This window comes from Metopolophium dirhodum, chromosome 9, assembly GCF_019925205.1.
Source record: "Metopolophium dirhodum isolate CAU chromosome 9, ASM1992520v1, whole genome shotgun sequence".
NCBI lineage: Eukaryota > Metazoa > Arthropoda > Insecta > Hemiptera > Aphididae > Metopolophium > Metopolophium dirhodum.
The window spans coordinates 7,377,582-7,402,404 of record NC_083568.1 but is presented as its reverse complement, the minus strand read 5'-3'; the positions used below and the strand labels follow the sequence as shown (position 1 = coordinate 7,402,404).

The following is a 24,823-nucleotide window of genomic DNA, read 5'->3' as shown; positions in this document are numbered from 1 at the left end:
GAGAATGTAAATGGTCAGAGTTACAATAATAACCACAAAACTTCAATACAGCGAAAACATTAAGGGCCGTTCTTACAATGTCCGGTTAAAGTTAACCGATACTTAACTGGCTGAATTCTGCCGGTAATAAAATTTGTTATCAGTCGGTTAGCATTAACCGACACTTAACCGGACATTGTAAGAACGGCCCTTAAAGTGATAAATACGAAATACTACCTACATGGTTAAATACTAAACAATATATATTATGTGGGCTTGAGGGGGATTATCCCCCTAAGTCGGCCAACCCCCTCATTTTAGTTTCGTAGGATTGAAGCTCCCCCAATCACATTGATGTTCATAATGTTAGCCCCCCTGAAATTTTAATGGATTTCCACCTATGTATTTGAACGCAATTTACCTTATTAATGGTTGACAATGTAATATTGTTCCTATATTTAATTAATATGTGAGTAGCAGTAATATTGGAAGACTACGAAAATAGAGTAAAAATAGATAACTTAAGAGACATTTATTACTTTATACACAAAACAATTTTATTTCATCGTATATAATATTTGTACATGTTTTCATTTATTTTTCCAATTATAAGGCAAATGTTGTCCTTCTTCGTTCAGCCATACAGTCATAACTAAAAATTATAAATAGTTTATTAGGCATTTCTTGTAATGGCTTCGTATCGACACTGTTCTTATTTTAGTAATCATATATATACAAAAATATTACATTATTAATTACTACATACCTAATTTATAAAAAAAAAACACTAAACGAAACAATATACAAATGCGTGTGACATGTGTTGTCTCGGTCTTTTAATGATATTTTTATTAAGAATTAAGTTATGCATATGGTAATTTTTAAACTGTACAATTTTTAAACACCAAAACCCATTGGTTACGCCAATGTGTAGATACTATTATACATTAAATTAAATGTTAAATGTATAATGACATTGGTATAACAACTGTAATAAATTTAATATACGAATTCTCCAAGTAGGCATCTTTATTCATTGATGATCATTGTATTTTAAACTAATTTTTATGGAAACTTAGAAAACCTTATAATTTAGTAGTCTTGAAGATTATACAAAGCATATACACTTATATCACATACAGCTGTAATGCAGATTTTAGAATTAATTTTTGTTCTATCAATACCTCATGCCTGTATAAATTATGTAGTGCAGTATACTAACTCCATTTATTTCCTTTCAATAAAGGACATGCTCCATGAAGAGTTTCATAGCACAATTCTCCATCAGACATATGTAAATTATTCCAAACCAACGCAGCTCCTTTTTCAGCCGGAGCAATAATATTTAGCATAGGAAATGACGTATAACCATCGTTTTGAACATCAGTCAACTAATAAAATAAAAAGAATTATTATATTTTATATAGCTACCTATACTCTATTCACAATAAGAAACGCAAACAGCAGGCGACTTAGGCACAGGGGCGTGGCAATTATACCACCGATCAATATATGAAAATTATTTTATTTTATTTTCTTATCATTTGTGTCGATACTACATGGCAGGTATATAGATTGATGACTCAGTGGGGATGATAAACGGATGTTACCAGACTGCCACCGACGAAGACTAGTCGCTGCCGTTTGCGTTTCTTATTGTGAATAGAGTATACTTGACCAAAAAACAAAATAAGCTAACATAAAATAATACAGTTACTAATCTGTTACCAAACTCCAAATCTTCCTGAAAAAAAATTTTGATTTAAAAATCAATTCATAATAGATAACGATTTTAATTGTTCAATGTTTTATAGATTATAAATGATATAATTCACACCTATTCCATAACTTTTAATCGATATTTAAAAAATAGCATTAGATGTAACCGATAGGTAAATCTATATAGGTAAATAATTGCGTTACGTACAGTTCCTTTTTTATACGTATCATGATGCGGAAAATAATGACCACCTAAACCATAGTTAACTATTTGATATTCCTCAGCTGTCTTTATAGAAAATCCGGTAAAAGATTCAATACGAGTATTTAGTGCACCAAAATTTTCAATAGCATCGACTTTATTCATCCAGTAGACTTGACCAGAACGACTTCGTTCTCGTACTACGGGACCGTCGTCTGCAGATGTTTTGAATTGTGCATCATTCATCTAGTATATAGGTAATATGATTATAGGTTAGACTTTTTTAATACATACAGTGATATAGGTATATTATATTAAATAATAATATCTCTATAATATGAGAGATGTTACGAACGGTTAGGGTTTTCGAACCAAACATTCCTAAGTCAAAACTATGATGTTAATAAAAAAATAGTAATTAGGACACACTCTTTAAGAGGCCGTAACACTTGCATTTGTTGTCTCCGTCTTACTCTTACAAGTAGGTACGTACCTGACAAACCAAATTTACGCTCAACAGATCACGTTTAGATTCGTTAATTTAAAAATTATAGGGAATCGGCTTATTATGAAACTAGATGGTATAAGAACATTATCTATGTTTGTTTGTGGGGTTTTTTACGATAGTTCAATTTTTTAGCAAGTGTTGCGTATATAACATAGCGTAAATTGAATATGTTCATAACTATAGGGCTGGGATTTCAATGCCCCAAAAAATGCTTTTATGACCTTAAACTATTTATATTTTTAATAATTTTAGTATAAATAAAATTATATGAATTACAAAGTTTAAAAAAATGCATTACTTAAACGCCACATGTTTATACCAATTCGTATCTCAACTAAATTAGAAATTAGAAAATAATATCGATGATTTATTCAAGTCAATTAAAATACGTACGTTTGGTAAACTCATCATTTTAATTTTCAAGATTTCGTCATCATATAATACATCATGATATATTTTAATGAGTGGCTCACTATTAATGTCTTCTTCTTTAAAGGGCATCAATATTCGGTAAAATAAATTGTTCGTTTGGTATCTACATTTAGAGTATTTAGTTAATTTTCGTGACGCACCATGTTTACATAAATGCCTAAATACATTTATATTTTCATCTCCATTCAAATTCTTTAAATCAATACATTTAATATAAGTTTTTTATTTGTATATTTTATACTTTAATTGTAATTTTCATAATAATTATTATTCTCACATTATATACATTCATTATATCCATTGCACTTTCGTCTTCCAGGTTAAATAATACGTTTTTTATAAGGTGATAATAAGACACAAATTTACCAGTATAGTCTTGGTAATTTGATCCACTTAGGTTTATCAAAATCATTAAGTCAAATCCTAAAAACATTTATGATTTATAAAAATGGTTATAATTTATAAGTAAGAATCGTAGAATGTATAAAAAAAAAGTGTAAAATGATTGCGACACTCTTCGTTAGGGGCGTCGATACGCTGTCTTATAAATTTTCCGAAATTGTCATAAAAGTGTATGAAAATTTGCAAATGTTACTTGATTCATTTGTGAATTTGTTTTTAATTTTTAAATAATAGAATTTTCATATTACATTTTTATTCGTACAGTTTTCACCTGTATATACTGATGATGATACTATGTAGTAATTTAAAATGTCGGGATCTACACATTCTGGTCGACCGTCACTCTCCCATTTTTCATACGCTTCAACAGCCCAATCTAGGACGCCGTACGGATCGTTTCCCTCTAAACAGTACTTCGCCATGACGTAACATTCACATGCTAAAATATAATATAAGTTGACTAATTAGTGAAAATATTGAACATGATCAGTCGAAAAGGGAAATATAACTATTACCATCCATTCGATCGCCTATCAATTTCTCATTACTTCTACCTGCCGACATGTCTGATGCAAAAATTGCATAAAATATTTGTAGTCTCCTCAATGCTCGGTGTGCCCACAATATATGATCACCACTAAGATCTTTGTGCTCATCGATATCTTTTAACGCTATATTTATTAGTTCAATCGTGAAATTTGATATGATATACGTATTAATTATTATAACTGTTTTATGATATAGGTAGGGCCAATAAATTCAAACATGCACATTTGTTTACCTTCTATAGATTGTTTATTTTTTATTAAATCATCAATTTTCAAAAAATGTTGGTGCATTTGTGTCATTATTTTAAAAACATCCAAGTGATCGTGTAAGAAGTGTTTGTTTCTTTTTATGTGATCACGCCATTCATATACTGCAGCTACATAACTTGGTAATGGAATTAAAATTAATATTAAAATGCACATACATAATAGCATATAATATGTTATAGATATTAGATGTTGAACAAAAGTATTAATTAGAAACATAAATTATATATTATTATATAAATATAGGTATAATGTGTGTAGTATTAATATTATAGAACACAGTATTTTTTATTTCATAATAAAAATCAGTAGGTTATTTATTTTTTACCTAACATAACTAAAAAAAAAAATAATAATACCTACATCATTAGGTATTTAGGTAAGTAACTTAAATTTTTGAAACTATACCTAATAAATGTACTTAAATACAATTTATTTCTAATACAGTTTTTCTTTACTACATTATAAACTTAATATTTACCTAGCTGTGCAAGAATATTGGAGAATCTCAATATTATAATATATTAATAATTACTTTTTTAATTCTTCCAAACGTTTTGTTTCTAAATCCATGTAATTATCCAAGACATTAAAATGATCGTTTTGCAGATCATATAATTTCGTTAACATTATTTGTGATGTATGCCATCTATTTTCGGATTCTACAAATATCAATAACGAAGAAACAACGGATAAATATTTAAACATATTTATTCCATGCCTATATTCACTCTACTTATAAAGAGATATCGTAACAGTTTTGAACTATAAAATAATGAATTGAGTATTTGGGCAATGAGGTAAACAAATTACAAATAGTTCAAACAAATGTTATATAATTTACATCCCAGATAAAAAAATATTTATTTATTTTTTAATTTCCAAAATTTTAAAAGTATTTATTCATGTGCAGCAATACAAATATGTACCTATCTATTAAATTAATAACTGAAAAATGTCCATAAACAACTCAAAAATAGTCAAAATATTTTCAAAATGTTGTGGTCTATAGAAAATGAAAATATAAACATTCAGTAAAATGTTCATGTATTTACATTCTACTGCAGTTATTCATTTTTGAAATACAATAAAATAAGAAAATTGCTACATGAGAAATCAAGTGAATACCCAATGTTGAACTAATATGAACTTCAGACGCTCATAAAAATTTAATTTGATTTGCTTGTAGACATTTTTCTTTAGATATAGGTGGACAAACTTTTGCGAAATATTGTATTACATTTTCCAATCTTAGATTTACAAAGAGACAGTGGCGAAGCGTCATAGGAGACAAAGAGACAACGTCTCCCCACTTAGAAATTAGAACACGAGACTGATAAATAATTATTTTGTTTTATAAAATATAAGTGGCGAAGCGTCATAGGAGACAAAGAGACAACGTAAATAAAATATAAATATAAATAAATATAATACGGTGGCGCTGTTGTGGTAGAAATTTGAACCGTAAATAGTGAATCCGTGGAGGAAAAAATGAAACTCACTACTTTCTTCAAAGACTTTTCCACTATATTTATCATTACAGGTGTATTCATTGCAACGCAAATCGAAGCAAACGAACATAATCTCATTTTGTGCACAAGTGGACGCGTTAAACGCCGAACAGCGAATGGTGTACGACCGCGTGATGGCACCATTATAAATATTGTACAGTTTATAATAAGTATTCCTACATATGCGTAGCCCATGTGTGTGTGTTTTAATTTTATCGTTTCTATTTCACAGAGAAAAAAGAAAAATTCCAATTTTGGTTAATCTTTATATTTTAATACTTTGCCCGAGTTTTTATGAAAATATCCCACTATGCACCGCAACTCCGCATAACCCTTTAAAACAGTAAAATATTTAGATTTGTATATTCTAATTTCCTTTGGTCATACGTATTTAGTATTATTTCCCGAATTTACAAATCATAGATTTTATATAACAATAAAAAAACTTTTAGTTTTGTATTCTTGATCAGTGTAGTGGATTGGAATTATTGTATTAACAATTTGAGATTTATAAAAGAGAAACACTAGATGTTGTTATAATAACGAATTAGTTTTTAATTTTTACATTAGAATAAATATACATTTGAGTTTACTACGAGAGAGACGCGATAGTAAAGTGACGCACGACGGGGAGAGGAATCTACCGAACGGTATGACAGTCGGTGCAATGCCGGAATACTCTGACTATTACATTATTGACCGATATAAATACCGTCCGATAGGGGTTCGGGTGTGGAAGTTTCTACCTGAAATGCGCAAGTCTGCCCGGGTGGGTCTTGCTACAGATCAGGTAAAAGACTGGTGCTTGATCGTCGGTCGTGCGGCCTTTTATATGCGGTCTATCGGTGATTTTTTCAGCCGGTCTCGTGTTCTGTGACGGACTGGTGAATTACCGGTGCCGTGTTCTGTGACAGAAACCCGAAACCGCAAAAGTGCAATCGACGATAGACGCATAAATATTAATATTGTGGTGATTTATTACTATTATATCGATAAGCCGATTGTTATATTTTTGTCTACGTTGTCGGCAGGTATCGACCCGACGATTCGGGCCGACCGCTGCGACAACGTAGACCAGTTTTATTTTGTACTGATATACTTTGAGTAGTTGTTCGACACCGCTCGCCAAGTTACGGCGCGTGTCAATAAATAAATATGTTTTCACCTTAAATCATTCTGTTCTAATTTATTTTTCCTTAATTAACCACTCTTGCCCATCAGTTTCAGAAGTGGGATCGTTTTCAGATTCAACTGAATCAAATATGAATGTAATTGTTATTGTGTAATTTTTTTTTTTTTACCGAATGCTTATTTGAATGTGAATATTAACCAGTATGTCAAAACCACCGAATGCGAACACCGGAGTTGTTACACGATCTCGTAGCAACATGAATGAAGAAGAAAATGTTAACAACGAAGGACAGGAGAATGGACCGAATGATGTGCAGGGAAGTCGCAGTAACACGTCCAATGAAACGAATGATACACCGGAAGCGCACGCCAATATACCGAACGAACCGAATGAACTGAATGTTGATACAAGTAATGTGAATGCGAATACACTACTTTGTACTTTATTGTCACAAAACGCCATGTTAATGGAGCTGCTGAAGTCACAGCAAGATAGAAAACCATCGAACGACATGACAATCGCCCCAGATTTGAACAAGTCTATACCAGTTTTTAATGGGCTAACAACGGGCGCGCAAGCTCAAGATTGGTTGCGAACAGTGAACGGTGTCGCTAACTTACATCGCTGGCCAGACAACTTCAAATTACAGTCTGTGCGTGCAAATCTAGACGGTGCCGCTCGTCATTGGTTCACATCGAGGGATATTGAAGACTGGGCCGATTTTGAAAAACAATTTCGCAAAACGTTCGTTGGCGTAGTGTTGACAGGTGATTGTTGGAAAGAGATGAGTCGTCGCGTTCAATTACGAAACGAGAATGTACGCGAATATTTTCATGAGAAAGTTTACCTGTGCAAACGAGTTGGTCTATCTTTTTACGAATCAAAGATACAAGTTTTGGAAGGTCTATACTCGAAGGATCTAAGTATGTATTTATTGGGCCGCGATCATCGAGACGAAGATGACTTATTAAGCGACGTGGTCGAGTACGAACGGTTAGATACATCGCGTACGACACGTTTTCGCCAGCCGGCAGTAAACATGAAAGACAACGGGGTACAGACGCCTACACCACGACAGCAGAATGATACACCACCGTCTTTACCGACGAAAAAGGAGAGTACAAAAACCACGACAGATTACGAAGGAAAACCGACAGTCAGATCGTGTTACAATTGTGGCTCGAGAACACATATTTCACCTCAATGTCCTAAACCGAAGAGGGAAAAGGGTGCCTGCTATGAATGTGGTTCGACGTCACATCAGATAGGAAGTTGTCCAGGACGTACGAAACAGCTGAGTTCCAATGCATCGACAGGGAAGCAGCCAGGGCTAATGAACATCGACGTGGCAGACGATGATGTACCACCCGTCGACTATCCGAAGCCGTACGAGGTACTATGCCATATTGACGTCCCTGTTACCGAACATGAAGTTTGCGAAGTCAAGTTCAACGCAGTGATCGACACAGGTAGTCCCATCAGCCTTCTAAAATGTGAGTTTATTCCAAATAACTATACTGTAATTAAACCGGCAGGTGATAGTAATTTCTATGGGATTAATGGGGCTAAGTTAAATATATTGGGGATTTTTGAAACTAATGTAACAATCAATAATAATGTCATAGATTTTAAATTTTATATTGTACCGAATAATACCATGTCGTCTGATGCTATTCTAGGTAGGGACCTCCTGTCTAAACCCGGATTTAAAATAGAATTCGTGGACGATAACGTTAATATTATTAATCTTAATAGCGATACTATTATGAAAAAGGTCGACAATAATTTCGACGAAATATTATGTATTAATTATGGTCAAGACGAAAACGACCGCAATAATCGTTTGTTGAATATAAATCCGGATTTGGACACGGAGATAAGAAATAAATTTATTGATGTGTATAACAATGAATATATGTTAAAAGGAAACGTAGAATCGCGCGACAGTAATGTAGATTTTAATATGAAAATTATTCTTAAGCATGAACAACCCATTTCTTTTCGTCCTAGACGCCTGTCGTACAGCGAACAAAATAGATTACGTGTTATTTTAGACGAGCTGTTATCTGAAGGAGTGATAAGACCTAGTAATAGTGCATATAGCAGCCCGATCGTATTGGTGAAAAAGAAATCCGGAGACTATAGGTTGTGCATAGACTATAGAGAACTTAATAAAATCACAGTGAGAGATAATTTTCCGACACCTCTAATAGACGATCAGTTGGATCGATTACGTGATAAGAGAATATTCACATTATTAGATTTAAGGAATGGATTTCATCATGTCCGTATGTGTGAAAAATCTATCCCGTATACGTCATTCGTAACACCGTTAGGACAATATGAGTACGTAAAAATGCCGTTTGGGTTAACTAACTCGCCCAGAGTATTCGGTCGATTTATTCAGTTTGTTTTTCATGAGTTAATCCGCCGGGGCGATCTATTAGTATACTTAGATGATATGATGATTGCAACTCAAAATTATACCGAACACTTCGTAATATTAAAAGAAGTTTTCCGATTAGCGGCAAAACACAACTTACAATTTCGATTAGATAAATGTTTTTTTGGTTTTAAAGAGATCGAGTACCTCGGGTATTTAATTAATGAACATGGTGTACGTCCCAGTCTAAGACACATTGAGGCAATGCTCACTTATCCGATTCCGAAAAACCAAAAACAAGTAAGACAATTTTTAGGATTAGCCAGCTATTTTCGCCGTTTTATTCCTAATTTTTCGACGGTTGCTAAACCACTTTACGACCTCGTTAAGAAAAATACACATTTTATGTTCGGAGATAAGGAACAAAGTGTTTTTAAATTTTTGTGTACAACGCTGACCGAGTCACCAGTTTTGGCTATTTATTCACCCGACGCAGATACGGAGTTACATTGCGACGCAAGCTCGTCAGGGTATGGTGCAATATTGCTACAAAAACAAAAAGATAACGTATTAAAACCAGTATTCTATTTTAGTCAACGCACGTCCCCGAGCGAGTCCAGATTTCATAGTTTTGAATTAGAGTGTCTCGCCGTAGTATATGCTATTAAACGTTTCCATGTTTATTTAGCGGGCATAACGTTCAAGGTCATGACTGATTGTGATAGTTTTCGTCTCACTTTGAGTAAGAAAGAAATAAACCCACGAATTTCCAGGTGGGCGTTATTTTTACAAAACTACGATTTTAACATATCTCACCGCCCGAACAAAAATATGCAGCACGTAGACGCATTCAGTAGATGCCATGCCATTTTAGTTTTAGAGTCTAATTCATTTGAACAGGTGCTCGCCCTTAGGCAAAATACAGACGATGATATTATTAAAATAAGGGACGAGTTATTAACGAAAGATAGTAAATTATTTGAGTTACGCAATGGATTGGTATACAGGAAAGAAAATAAAAATGTGAAATTTTATGTACCAAAGTCTATGGAGTCAAACGTTATACGAACGTGCCACGACGATATGGCACACATTGGCTTATTGAAAGTTATCGAAAACATTGCGCGCGTATACTGGTTCCCGGATATGAAAACGAAGGTACGCGATTATGTCAATAATTGTTTAAAATGTATCGAATTCACAGTCCCCAGTGGGAAAAAAGAAGGTTTTCTTAATTATATCCCGAAGGGAGATAAACCGTTTTTAACTATACACGTAGATCACCTGGGTCCCCTAGAGAAAACGGGAAACAAAAACAAGTTTATTTTTGTCGTAATTGACTCATTCACAAAATTCGTTAAATTATACCCCTGTCGTAGCACAAAAACGGAAGAGGTAATAAAACATTTGCGTAATTATTTTCAAACATATTCGAAGCCGCGAAGAGTAATTAGCGATCGTGGCACGTCTTTTACGTCCACAGCATTTAAACAATTTTTGGAAGACGAATCTGTAAATTTAGTATTAGTCGCCGCAGGAACACCTAGGGCTAACGGCCAGGTGGAAATTGTCAATAAATCTGTTGTACCCATGTTAGCAAAATTATCTGAGTCTACGAATAAATGGGACAGAGTATTAAATGTAGTTGAGTTTGCAATTAATAATACCATACATAGGTCAACTGGTCAGAGTCCGAGTGTTCTGTTATTTGGAGTAAACCAGGTTGGCATAGTGAACGACGAGATACGGTTAATATTGGATAATGAAATAAACACGAGTTGTGTAGACCTAGATGAAGTGAGAACAATAGCCGCCGAATGCATAGAGAAAGCACAGGAGGGTAGCGCAGCTCAATATAACGCAAAACGGAAGACTCCGACGGTTTACAGAGAGAATGATTACGTAATGATCACTAACGTAGATGTGACAGTAGGTCATAACAAGAAATTAATACCTAAGTTCCGAGGTCCGTATGTAGTACGCAAAGTTTTGAACCACGACAGATACGTTATCGGTGATATAGAAGGATTTCAGATAACACAACGTCCATTCGAGACTATCGTTGGTCCGGACAGAATGAAAATGTGGGTCAAGTCCTAATATACTTGCTTTACAAGAAAGGAGATATTTGTTTTTTTCATTATTAATTAATTTTTTGTTTTTTTTTTTTCTCATTTACATTTACTGGTCGCTGAGATAAAACGTTTTTTTTCCATTTAATTTTATTTGTATTCAATCATTTGTATTTATAAATATTGTTCAATTATTACTAGAACCTTGTTCGAGTCGAACAAATGTCAGGATTGGCCGAACTGTGGTGATTTATTACTATTATATCGATAAGCCGATTGTTATATTTTTGTCTACGTTGTCGGCAGGTATCGACCCGACGATTCGGGCCGACCGCTGCGACAACGTAGACCAGTTTTATTTTGTACTGATATACTTTGAGTAGTTGTTCGACACCGCTCGCCAAGTTACGGCGCGTGTCAATAAATAAATATGTTTTCACCTTAAATCATTCTGTTCTAATTTATTTTTCCTTAATTAACCACTCTTGCCCATCAATATATAATTAAGAACAGGGCGTACTAATAGTAATAATTATAATAATAAAAATACGATGATAAGCGTGAGGTGGACGGGAGGGCAGTAGTGTGCGTTATCTTCGCGACCGTGTGTGTGAACAATCAGTATAACTAAAAAACAAAATTTTAATAAATAGTTATCGTACCCATATAATAATTAGGTATATGTTAAAAAATCTAGATACTTTCAGATTTACACAAACAACCAAAATCCCGTTGCCATGTACATGAATGAAAAATCTACAATTCGTATCTACGTGTCACATAGTTACCACTTGTCAATATTCATTTCTTGTGTTCATTACGAATTATTTTTCGTATATCCGTATAATCTTCTCCGTTAATTATTTTGTCCATATAATATTATCCGATAAATATGTCATATAGATGTGTATCTATGCCTAACATTGCCACGATGAGTGAAAATTCCTCAGTAAAAGTGACAGAGATTGGGTGGCGATCAATGCCAAATCTGAAGTTCAACCTCACCAGCGACTTACCCGGACCGGAATCGTCAAAAAATTGTGATTCCAAGAGTTTGCTGGACGGCAGGCTCTGTGTTTCAACGCCGAATATCTCTGTACGTCCATATTTAGCTGGTGAAACAGCTGCCGAGATTGGGTGGCGATCAACGCAAAACCTAAAGTTTTCGCAGGTCACCAGCGACGTATGGAGACCGGAATCGTTGGCACATCATTCCAAGGGTTTGTTGGATGGCAGGCTCTGTGTATCAACGCCGAATATCCCCGTACGTCCGTATTTAGCTGGCGAGACAGCTGCCGAGATTGGGTGGCGATCAACGCCAAACCTAAAATTTTCGCAGGTCACCAGCGATGTACGGAAACCGGAAAGTCCGAGACACAGACGTCCACGTCGTTCATTTTGGCGGCAGACGAAGAAATTTGTCAGGCGGTTATTTTGTTGCTGTGGTTCTATTGACATGATAGACCAGTAACGTCGTATATTATAGAGTTTAAAAGGTTCTTAAACGTCCCCTCCCCTCCCACCGTTATTTCACTTCCATGTTCACTGGTTACAACCTATTGTGTCCGGCCAGGATTCTGAAACCGTTTATCGTGTCCTCCATTGTCGTTTGTACCCAGTAAGTATATGTTTACCTCACGTATTTCATGCACTGTATGTCTGCACCATCGTCGGCTCTTCGCCACCTGTTGTGTGCCGTTTCGCGGTCTTAAGTCTTATAGCTGTTTCCGCTAGCTCATTTTTTTCCCTTCAACAATATTAGCTAAAGTTAGTGTGGTCTAGTTGTAAATATTTGTAAACCCTAACTAATGGCAATGCTTATGTAAAATTTTTATAAACTGTATTATTGTACCTATAAATAATAAATTATAAATGATGCTGTAAATTACATGAATAAACGTTTTTGTTATAATATGTTATATATTTGGTTTTTATTTGATAATATTATCAACAAATGTGTCGACACGTTTGTGTAAAATGTATTTATGTAGCCTGCGGAAATTGTGTGTACACCTTATGATAGTTCTAAAACACGAGACTGATAAATAATTATTTTGTTTTATAAAATATGTACAAATGTGAATTTTATTTTATAAATATGATGTATGTTTTAATATTTGTTAGAATCGGTTTTTCGTTGTACAGTTATATAATTCTTAAAATAGATTAGATGTGCGCGATACGGCTGTGCGTATAAGAAGGCGATATACGGGGCCACACGGGTCATTCCAAATAATATGGTATTATATCTAATAGACGTTGCGACAAAACAAAAAATATTTCTCCCGGTGATTTTGAAAACTATTGGGAATTTTAAAATTTTACCTCCTGAATGCACCAACTAGATTCACTTTCCCATCAAACAAGATACTGTTGAAGAAAATCGAAGCAGTTTTACTGCCCCAAACGATAGTGACAGACACAAAAACACACATTATTGTAAAATCAATACATTAATTGCTCCACTCAGAATCTGAAATATAAAAATCTGGGTAAGTGGATGTCGCTCTGCTGTATAGTAGGTTACAAGTGGGTCACTGCAAAGGATGGTGTTAAATTTGAATTTAATGATATAATATCATTGTACAAGAAAAACGATTCTGTGCGATAATGGTCAGTCAGCCTATGACATTACTAAGTATATTTGATGATATTATTGTGAATAAAGTAATTTATATATTAACCTATTTACGTGGTTTTATTGCCCCAAACCGTGATGACAGACATACAAATAAATTAAAAAATTAAAAAAAAACATCATTGTGAAATCAAAACATTCATCGTTCCACTCAGAATCTAAAATTGTATCATCCAATCTAATATTTCACTATATATTATGATGTAAATTTATTTCATAATAAATTATTGATCACTACTACATATTATATATTATGCATTAGGCGGTCCTACTCGGTGCCATTTCAACCACTGTGTTATTTTATTGGTTATCTTCGCACTCATAACTCATAAGGTAGATATTTTATAATTTTTATAACTTTGTTATTTCACGGTCTATTACTCTGATCAAGAACTCAAGTTTTCTGTAAATTATACATAATAACCATCAGTTATAACTACTTTGATCACGTACCTACACAATGCATTAACTATAATTATTATTTATTGGTAGGTACCACCTATGTCCTATACATCTAAAAAACACAAACCACTCGTATAAAACGTTTCATGATTTTAAAACCATGCATGTAAATACATCTATGAACTATTTGGTTAGGTGTTTATTCGCAGTGAATTGTAATTTATCTGGGTTAGGTATAGGTACTAAATTATCCATATAAATGTATATTGTAATCATAATTCATAACTAGTGTAGCCCATTTGAATTTTTAAAAATATATAATATTTTACTATTATAATATAATATAAGGTAGTCGTAGGTACAGACTTATTATTATTATAACGAAACAATTAATATCATGGCTCTACATACATACTCTGACGCTTCCCTACTTGAGCGAGTTCAGCCTAATTTTGCCTCCGTTTGTCTTAAGATTAGTCATCAACTGCGTGATTTTTCCCCTGCCTTGCTCCACTTACAGCTTAGTAGTCTTTCTGACAGAAGAGTTTTAGCCAAAATTTTCTTTCTTAATAAACTGAGTAAGAGTTCCATAAATGCACCCGAGCTTCTTGCAGAGGAGAACTTTAGAGTTCCAAGCAGATCATCGAAGTAAAATAGGTACATAGGTACACTGCACGTTACATTGAATATTCAATAGAAATTCTTATTCTTATTTAGGAAATTAGAAAGAACTCAGTCACTCTTTATGTGATCCACATACTAGTTTAAAAAAGTGGATTAACTTTTTTTAAACTGAGTTAGGTTAATACTCTATTCCGTATTAACATTTAACTTATTGATCTTGTGTCCTCTTAACTTAACTTAACTTAAGTTAATTATTTTCAATAAATTTCCCACCTTTGCTTATAACAAATAATAACTCTTGATGTACACAAAATTCAATTCGTATAAAAAACAATATAATAATAAATAACGTATCGATATGTAGGTACTAAATAATATATTATATTATGTAACAAGCCACAAGTGTATTGGTAACTCTTAAATGTTTATTATATGTAATTGAATAAACAATAAACCATTGATAAACTATTTTCACACGATTTACTGTATTTAACCGGTGGAGAATGTAACCTATATTTAATTAACATGTGAGTAGAAGTAATAGTGAAAGACTACAAAAATATAGTAAAAATAGATAAATGATGAGACATTTATAACCATGTACTCAAAATTTGTTATTTTATCGTATATAATATTTGTACGCGCTTTCATTTATTTTTCCAATTATAAGGCAAATGTTGTCCTTCTTCGTACAGCCATCTAGTCATAACTAAAAATTATAAATAGTTTATTAGGCATTTTTTGTAATAGCTTCGTAACACTGTTATTGTTTTAGTGATCATACAAAATAAAACGTTACCCCAGTGCCGCCATCGGCTTGTATTGGTTATACCGACTCTAAACTAGTACCAATGATTGTTATTTCATTTGTACACATTTGTACACCTGTTACCCCAGTACCGCCAAGGGAAAACTGATTTTTCCGAGTTTTGGAGAGGTGTACAAATGTTTAAATTAGGATTACAAATGTGTACAATTGAAATAACAATCGATAGCATACTTTTTGACTTTTATTTTCAGTCTGGTGGTACTGGGGTAACGGACCTCGTCAAATTAACATATCGCCGAAACGTCCTAGATCCCCATTTTTAAACTACATTTTTTAAACGCACCCATAACTCTCCCTGGTTACGCCAATGGGTAGATAGTATACGCTACTATTATACGTTAAATTAAATGTAAAATGTAATATGATATTAGTATAAAAATTGCAATGAGTTCAATAGACGAATTTTCCAAGTAGGTCATTTTGATGATCATTATATTTTAAACTAATTTGTATAGAAACTTAAATCACATAGGTACAGCTGTAATGCAGATTTTAGACTTAATTTTTGTTCTATCAATGCCTCATGCCCATAGGCGCAAATAAGAGGGGAGCTTTAGGGACCAAGTCCCCTCAAAAAATTTCCATAGCCCCCCAAACATTTCCTACATTATATTTTAAGCTTATTCAATATTATCAAAGTGTTGCGTGCACCCGTCTTACAGAAGATGGTGACGTGATAGGATGATGGTAGAAGCGTCAAATGATCAACAATTTGTAGTTCGATGAATTATTTATTAAAATTGTAAAAAAAGACAAGTTAAATTTATTATGGTTAGCTATTCGAATTAACGACGAATACTGGTGTCTTAGAAAATAGCGGTTGCTTAATATTCTCTAAGTCCGAAATACGCCGTTAACGAAAATAATCTAAGTCCAACGAGAAAGTCCAACGTAATAGTGATTACCATAATCGAAGAGGTACAGGAGTGCGTACGTACGGAGGCAAGATCACGTCTGAATAATGGGCCGCTCCTAGGGCTCCTATATAGTCCTATCCCCTGCCTTTACTAGATCCCTGGTGGACTGCGTCGGTGGTTCTCACAGTCCGTGGGGCCTTCCATAATTAGATGGTTGACTATTTCGTAGTGCGAACACTAACCTATGACTCGGGGTTTCAGATGTGCCTTTGCTCGATGCGGGGTATCGTTATAATAAGTGCGTATACTCACGGCCGTGTTGTCACAGTGCCAAGATTTAATTCATAGAATCTATTGCGCGTCGCGGAGTTCCCACAGATATTCTTACCGGTTCGGGTTCTATCATCTGGCCGTTGGCGGATGCTGAATCTGTTGCTAACAATTATAATGTTGCTCTCCCAGGGTTTTGTGCACTGCGCTGACATCATCCCAACCATCTATGTGTTATCCTAGTATATTAGATATTTGTATATTCTAACTATGTGTAGGAGCGGAGTAGAGGGGTCCCGTACGTAGCAAAAGTAAGGCTTTAGCCCCTCCAAATCCCAAACGCTATTTGCGCCTATGCTCATGCCTGTATAAATTATAAAAGCAGTAGTGCAGTATACTAACTCCATTTATTTCCTTTCAATAAAGGACATGCACCATGAAGAGTTTCATAGCATAATTCTCCATCGGATATATGCAAATTATTCCAAACCAACGCAGCTCCTTTTTCAGCCGGAGCAATAATATTTAGCCAAGGAAATGACGTATAACCTTCGTTTTGAACACCAGTCAACTAATAAAATAAAAATGAATTATTATATTTTATATAGCTACCTAATATACTCTATTCACAATAAGAAAAGCAAACGGCGGCCGACTTAGGCGCAGGGGCGTGGCAATTATACCACCGACCAATATATGAAAATTATTTTATTTTATTTTCTTATCATTTGTGTCGATACTACATGGCAGGTATATAGATTGATGACTCGGTGGGGTGATAAACGGGTTTTACCAGACTGCCACCAACGAAGACTGGTCGCCGCTGTTTGCGTTTCTTTTTGTGAATAGAGTATACTTGACCAAAAAACAAAATAGGCTAACATAAAATAGTACGGTTACTAATCGGTTACCAAACTCCATATTCTCCTGAAAAAAAAATTCAAATATTATAATAGATAGCGATTCTAATGTTATTCAATGTTTTATAGATTATAAATGATATATTTCATACCTATTCCATAACTTTCAATCGATATTTTAAAAATAGTATTAGGTATAGCCGATAGGTATATGTATATTGTTAAATAATTGTGTTACGTACAGTTCCTTTTTGAAACGCATCAAAATGCGGTGTATAATGACCACCTAAACCATAATTGACTATTTGATATCGCTCAGCTGTCTTTGTAGAAAATCCGGTAAAAGATTCAATACGAGTATTTAGTGCATCAAAATATTCAATGGCATCGACTTCATTCATTTTGTAGACTTGACCTGAACGACTTCGTTCTCGTAATTCGGAATCGTTGGCTGTTTTGACTTTTGCATCAGTCATCTAATTTAAAGGTAATAATATGATTATAGGTTAGACTTTTTTAATACCTACAATACAATGTTATAGGTATATTATAATAAATAATAGTATCTCTATATTAGAGATTTTACGGACGGTTAAGGTTTTCGACCGAACATTCCTTTTTTTATTATTTATTTTTTTTTTTTTATTATAAAACAAGAATATATAGGTACAATCTGTAATAATCTATACAATGCGTAATATGGGGGATACAAGTATACAAGACGGACGGTGTGATAGAAGGGGGGGGGGTCCAATTACCCTTCTTCAAAATTCTAAGCAGGTTTTTTTTTTTAAATTATTTTTTCTTTTTATTTATTAAATGTTAAGGAGGTTCCTGGGCCAATTTCGTTTGAGACGGCGAGGTGGGTTATTGGGAAGAGTAAGAGAGGAGAGGTTTGAAATTAGAGGATTTCAGTGATTGAAAGTGTTTTTGTGGAATGATTTATAATAGTGAACGGCAAGTGTATGAGTGGTTGGGATTTTGAGGTCAGAGTGGAGGGAGAGATTTCTGACGTACCAGAGTCCGAACATTCCTATGTCAAATCTAAAATGTAAATAAAAAAATTTAATTAACTATCGTAATAATTGTATCATGTAAAATTAGTACAAGTTTCTCAATTTTAATGCAGATTCACTTTTACTTAGACTTTGTATTATTAATTAAATTAATTCATATAAAAGTATAAAATATAACAAATCGTATAGACTATACATAATGGTATTTATTGTCATTATTCTGTAATTTAATAAGTGATTAACATATAATTGATTTATACTATTTATTTAATAAGGTATTTAATAATCAGTTTTTTGAATTAAGATTTAAGACACATTTATTTGAAGCTTTTGAATTGTTTTAATGTTTGGTTCGATTTGAGTGTTTCGTTTGGTTCGACTTTAAAAAATCCTGGGAATTCATAACTTAGCTGTAATATTATTATTACTTATTAACTATTTAAGTCACGTCAAACGTACAGTACCTATAAGGTGTACCTATAAAGTATGGTATAAATAGGTAGTTTAAAAATAGGAATTAGGACTCATTCTTTAAGAGGCCTTAACATTGGCATTAATTGTCTCCGTTATACAAGTAGGTACGTAACATAACAAATTTACGTTCAGCAGATCACGTTTAGCTTCGTTAGTTTCAAAATTATAGTGAATCGACTTATTATGAAACTAGACGGTAAGAACACTATCTATGTTTGTTTGTGGGTTTATTTTACGAGTCTTGCAGCGTATATAATATAACGTAAATTAAAAAAGTTCATAACTCACTTAAAAACTGAATTATCATAAAACACCCACTTATACAAAACCAGATACTGTTCTTACCATCAAGTTTCACAATATAGACTTGTATAGTACCTTGTACGTACATACAATTCTCAGACAATAAAACATCAATAATCCATTATATTATAGGTACTTTAAAGTAGGTATATAATAATATAGGTACCTACACTGGTCCTACAGTCTTGTTAAGAATACTTTTCAAATGTGTTCAGAATACGTATTTAAATACTTGGTGTAATTTGTATTTAAAATACGTATTCAAATACTTTCTTTTAAAAGTATTCAAAATACTTACAAAAATACTTTATTTTAAAATCAATAAATGAATATTTAATAAACAATAATTCAATTAGTTCAATGACTAGTCGACTAAAACCTCTACTACCCACGCCATGAAGTACTATTATTAAATAGTTTCTTTAATCAACCAAACCAAACCCTCTCATGTATCCCTCCATATATTGTGCTTATTGTAAAAAAAATTAATACAGATTGTAAAAATTAAAATAAATATGAAAAAAAAAGTTCAATAACATTAATACCAATATCTTGTATACAAATTATAAGCTGCTACCACAGTACCACCCAATAAATAAGAAAAAAGACTATTTAAAGATTCAATATAAATGCCAATCCAACCAGTGGTGGTCAGTGTCTTGTATGCCATGGTATAATATGGGAGTGAGGAGCCAATAGGAGTTAAAGTCATTCTGTTATCTGCTTGTATTTCGGCGAAACCTCATTTATAAATGATCAAAGGTTAGAACCATTTTAAAATAATATTTTAGAATCAACATTTAAAATAGTACATTCCGAATTATTAGTAATTGGAATTTGGAGTAGACCACGAGAATGAAAAAAAGTATTTAGTATTCTAGAATAAAAATGCAAATAAAAAGTGTTTTTTAAGTATTTAAAATACATTGGTCAAAAAGTATTTAAAATACAATAAAAGTATTTAAATACAAGTATTTGAATACTTAACAAGACTGTATATGTATAGTAATTAGTGAATTTATACAGATGTATATTTAGTGATAGAGATGGGATAGCAAAAAACTCAAAACAGAGAAACAATTTAGAATTTACGACTTCTTTGACTCAAGATATTAATTTATCAACATACTAAATAAAAAAAACTATAGGTGCCTGTTAAAGTGTATATAAACAATTATACTATTGATTATAAACATAATATATTATGTTATAAACAGGGTGATTAATTAAGCGTAAAACACTCATTATCTCAAAAATTATTAATGTTTTTAAAAATATTTTTTTACATAGTTTTAAGTTGTTAAAAAAACAACGTTTTGATTAAAAAATTATATTTTTAAATATTTTTTATCCGTGTAATTATTTAGGTTTTTACTTTTTTGAATGACATCGTAGAGTTTTAATTTCCTATTCCAAAGCAGAATATTTTTCTAAGATTCATAAAAATCTAATTTAGGGCTAGTAGTTTATGAGTTATAAGTATTTAAAGTTTAGATGGGTGGAGCGTGGAGTGGTATGGGGTTACCCCGCAAAATGTTTGTCCACTACAATTATACCATTTTATATATCATCTAAATAAGAAAATAATAACGATGGATTCAAACCAATTAAAATACGTACGTTTGTTAAACTCATCGTTTTAATTTTTAAGATTTCGTCATCATATAATACATCATGATACATTTTAATGAGTGGCTCGCTATTAATGTCTTCTTCTTTAAAGGGCATTAATATTCGGTAAAATAAATTGTTTGTTTGGTACCTACATTTTGAGTATTTTTTTAATGTTCGTGATTCCCCATGTTTACATAAATGTCTAAATACATTTATATCTTCATCTCCATTCAAATTCTTTAAATCAATACATTTAATATAAGTTTTTTATACTTTAATTGTAATTTTCATAATAATTATTATTCTTACATTATATACTTCCATTATATCCACTGCTCTCTGCTTTTCCAGCTCAAATAGTTCGTTTTTCATAAGGCGATAATAAAACACAAATTTTCCGGTATATTCTTGGTAATTTGATCCACCTAGGCTTAATAAATTCATTAAGTCAAAACCTAAAAACATTTATTAACTATAAGTAAGTTTCATAGAATTTATTAAAAAAAAAAATGTATAAAGTGAGTAACGACATGCTCTGAATTTTCCAAAATCACCATAAAATGTATAAATGTTTGCAAAAATGTTGTTATAATTTTGAAAATATCATTGTCATATTCCTTTTTTATTCGCAGTTTTCACCTGTATATACTGATGATGATACTATGTAGTAATTTAAAATTTCGGGATCTACACATTCTGGTCGACCGTCACTTTCCCATTTTCCATACGCTTCAACAGCCCAATCTAGGACGCCGTACGGATCGTTTCCCTCTAAACAGTACTTCGCCATGACGTAACATTCACATGCTAAAATATAATATAAGTTGACTAAGTGAAAATATTGAACATGATCAGTCGAAAAGGGAAATATAACTATTACCATCCATTCGATCGCCTATCACTTTTTCATTAATTCTACCTGCCGACATGTCTGATGCAGGAATTGCATAAAATATTTGTAGTCTCCTCAATGCTCGGTATGCCCACAATATATGATCACCACTAAGGTATTTGTGCTCGTTGATATCTTTTAACGCTATATTTATTTGTTCAATCGTGAAATTTGATATGATATACTTATTAATTATTATAACTGTTTTATGATATAGGGCCAATAAATTCAAACATGCACATTTGTTTACCTTCTATAGATTGTTTATTTTTTATTAAATCATCAATTTTCAAAAAATGTTGGTGCATTTGTGTCATTATTTTAAAAACATCCAAGTGATCGTGTAAGAAGTGTTTGTTTCTTTTTATGTGATCACGCCATTCATATACTGCAGCTACATAACTTGGTAATGGAATTAAAATTAATATTAAAATGCACATAAATACATAAAAGTATATAATATATTATAGATATTAGTTGGTGAACAAAAGTATTATTTAGAAACATAAATTATATATTATATAATGTATATAATAATAATATTATAGAACACAGTATTTTTATTTTATAATAAATAATCAGGAGGTAGTTATTTATTATTTACCTGACATAACTTTAAAAAAGAATAATAATTCCTTCATAATTAGGTATTTAAGTAGGTAACTTAAAATTTTTAAATTATACCTAATAAAAGTACTTAAATACAATTTATCTTAATTTATTTCTAATACAGTTTTTCTTTACTACATTATAAACTTAATATATACCTAGCTGTGCAAGAATATTGGAGAATCCCAATATTATAATATAATAATAATTACTTTTTTAATTCTTCCAAACGTTTTGTTTCCAAATCCATGTAATTATCCAAGACATTAAAATGATCATTTTGCAGATCATATAATTTCGTTAACATTATTTGTGATGTATGCCATCTATTTTCGGATTCTACAAATATCAATAACGAAGAAACAACGGCTAAATATTTAAACATATTTATTCCATGCCTATATTCAAAGTACGTATAAATAGCTATCGTAACAGTTTTGAACTATAAAATAATGGATTTAGTATTTTGACAATGAGGTGAACAAATTACAAATAGTTCAAACATAGGTTATACATTTTACATTAAAAATAATTTTTTTTTTTTTTAATTTCCATAATTTTAAAAATATTTATTCATGTGCAACAATACAAATATGTACCTACCTATCTATTCTGTACCGACTGTACCTACCTAGTTTACAGTGCCGCAACTATCGCAGGTTAGCAGCTGCAGGGCACCGCCTAATGGGCTTCACAATGTATGTATAGGGGGGCCTCGGATTTTACCATTAACTATACCATGCATAATATTATAAAACAATATTGTAAAATCATATTATATAAGAATTCAATCATTTTGAATTTTGTATTTTCGTGTATATAAATATTAACTATACATCTAGGTCCTATTTCATTGGCTCAAAAAAAAAAGGAAAAACAGGAATTTTTATGCAAAATCTCACGAACTCTCAAAATGCCTGTATCCTGTCTGCCACTGTTTATGCTTAAGTACATATAAGAAGAAATCCATTAAAATTTCAGGGGACTAACATTTTATACATCAATGTGAGCAAAGAGTTTGGTTGTAACACGGCACACACAGCCAAAATAATTTAATATTTATTTTTTTGGAGGGGGGCTTTTGGTATGTTTGGTGGCTAAGCTCCCCCTTATTTCCGCCGATGTTACAGTAAAAACTAAAAAGGCCTCTAAAATATTTTTGAACCGGGGACTCAAAACTGTAATTGCGACACTGCTAGTTTAATTTGTTGGACTGTACTAATTACCCCAGACGGGAGGATAACTTTACTATATAGGTAATACCGTAATAGGTATTTAGCCTTTAATACAATGCCACGTGGAATACATCGTTGTTTTACATCGATTATCTATAGGTACGTTTATATCATTTTGATATTAGCATAGGTAGTAAAATATACTCAGCTGCAGTCGTAATGAACAAAAAATTACTTTTAGACCAAAAAACCAGACAAAACCGATGGGATTTGGTTTGATGGATTTTAATTTTGAAAACCGATTATGATTGATTACTAAGTTAACTAGGTTTGACTTGTGGTCATTTTTAATATTTTTAATATTGTTAGTGCCACGATGAATAATATAATTTAAAAATACCTTTCATATTTGTATTCATAGATATCATCACAGTTGAAAAAATAAATTTTCAAAATCGCCTCTATAATATCCTAGTAATAATATTAATCAATTAAAATCATTTTGAAAAGTTTAAATCCGTTAAACCGAATTCTTTTAGGTGTTTTTTGGCTTTTTGGTCAAACGGCTACTTTTTTAAATCGAAACGTTTATCTAATAGTTTAGTGTATTATAGTGTGAAAGTCTTATGTCTTATGTCTTATGCGTGTTGGTATTTATATTGCACATTTTAATTATTATTGTTAGTTGAAACAATTAACTCGTAAAATTGGATAGGTACTCTTTAATACAATTTTATTGTTTCTCTATTATAATTTATAATTGTATGTTGTGCATACGTTAAAAATTCACGAAGCCTGTACATAGCACGAATTTATTATTATAATATTATTATACAATATAGCAAAAACGAATTTCCTTGGATTTTTTCCGTCTACCAGCAAAAATTTTTTTTGCGCTGAACAACTTTTCTCGCACCATATTAATTGTTGTAGAACTACCAAATGTTCACAAAACGTAAGGAAGAACTTTATCTGTGCAACGTCTGTGCTTTTTTTCAATAGTACTATCCAATCATTTAACAAAATATTTAGAAGCAAATAATTTTTATTGTATTTATGTTATTTAAAATATAGGCCGGCTGTTGCATAAATAATTTTCTACCCT

The 24,823-nt window shown here is 32.1% G+C and overlaps 3 protein-coding genes across 3 annotated transcripts; 1 reads left to right on the top strand and 2 right to left on the bottom strand.

Moving 5' to 3' along the window:
* Positions 1–368: 368 nt before the first annotated feature.
* LOC132952091 (prolyl 4-hydroxylase subunit alpha-2-like) lies at positions 369–4,943 on the bottom strand. Its single transcript, XM_061024239.1, has 10 exons — positions 4,593–4,943; positions 4,024–4,175; positions 3,758–3,913; positions 3,514–3,681; positions 3,118–3,263; positions 2,802–3,032; positions 1,907–2,146; positions 1,679–1,723; positions 1,202–1,370; positions 369–631 (listed from the first exon to the last, which is right to left on the bottom strand). The coding sequence occupies exons 1-10, from the start codon at positions 4,763–4,765 to the stop codon at positions 570–572; spliced, it is 1,542 nt and encodes a 513-aa protein (XP_060880222.1). The 5' UTR covers positions 4,766–4,943; the 3' UTR covers positions 369–569.
* A 1,959-nt stretch (positions 4,944–6,902) lies between these two features.
* LOC132952402 (uncharacterized) lies at positions 6,903–11,183 on the top strand. The gene is made up of 3 exons (XM_061024696.1): positions 6,903–8,541; positions 8,626–10,241; positions 10,521–11,183. The coding sequence occupies exons 1-3, from the start codon at positions 6,903–6,905 to the stop codon at positions 11,181–11,183; spliced, it is 3,918 nt and encodes a 1,305-aa protein (XP_060880679.1).
* Positions 11,184–15,222: 4,039 nt separating this feature from the next.
* On the bottom strand, positions 15,223–23,052 carry LOC132952092 (prolyl 4-hydroxylase subunit alpha-2-like). The gene is made up of 10 exons (XM_061024240.1): positions 22,756–23,052; positions 22,185–22,336; positions 21,923–22,078; positions 21,682–21,849; positions 21,352–21,497; positions 21,049–21,279; positions 17,878–18,111; positions 17,658–17,702; positions 17,178–17,346; positions 15,223–15,528 (listed from the first exon to the last, which is right to left on the bottom strand). Exons 1-10 carry the CDS (start codon positions 22,926–22,928, stop codon positions 15,467–15,469), a joined length of 1,536 nt encoding a protein of 511 aa, XP_060880223.1. The 5' UTR covers positions 22,929–23,052; the 3' UTR covers positions 15,223–15,466.
* Positions 23,053–24,823: the final 1,771 nt, after the last annotated feature.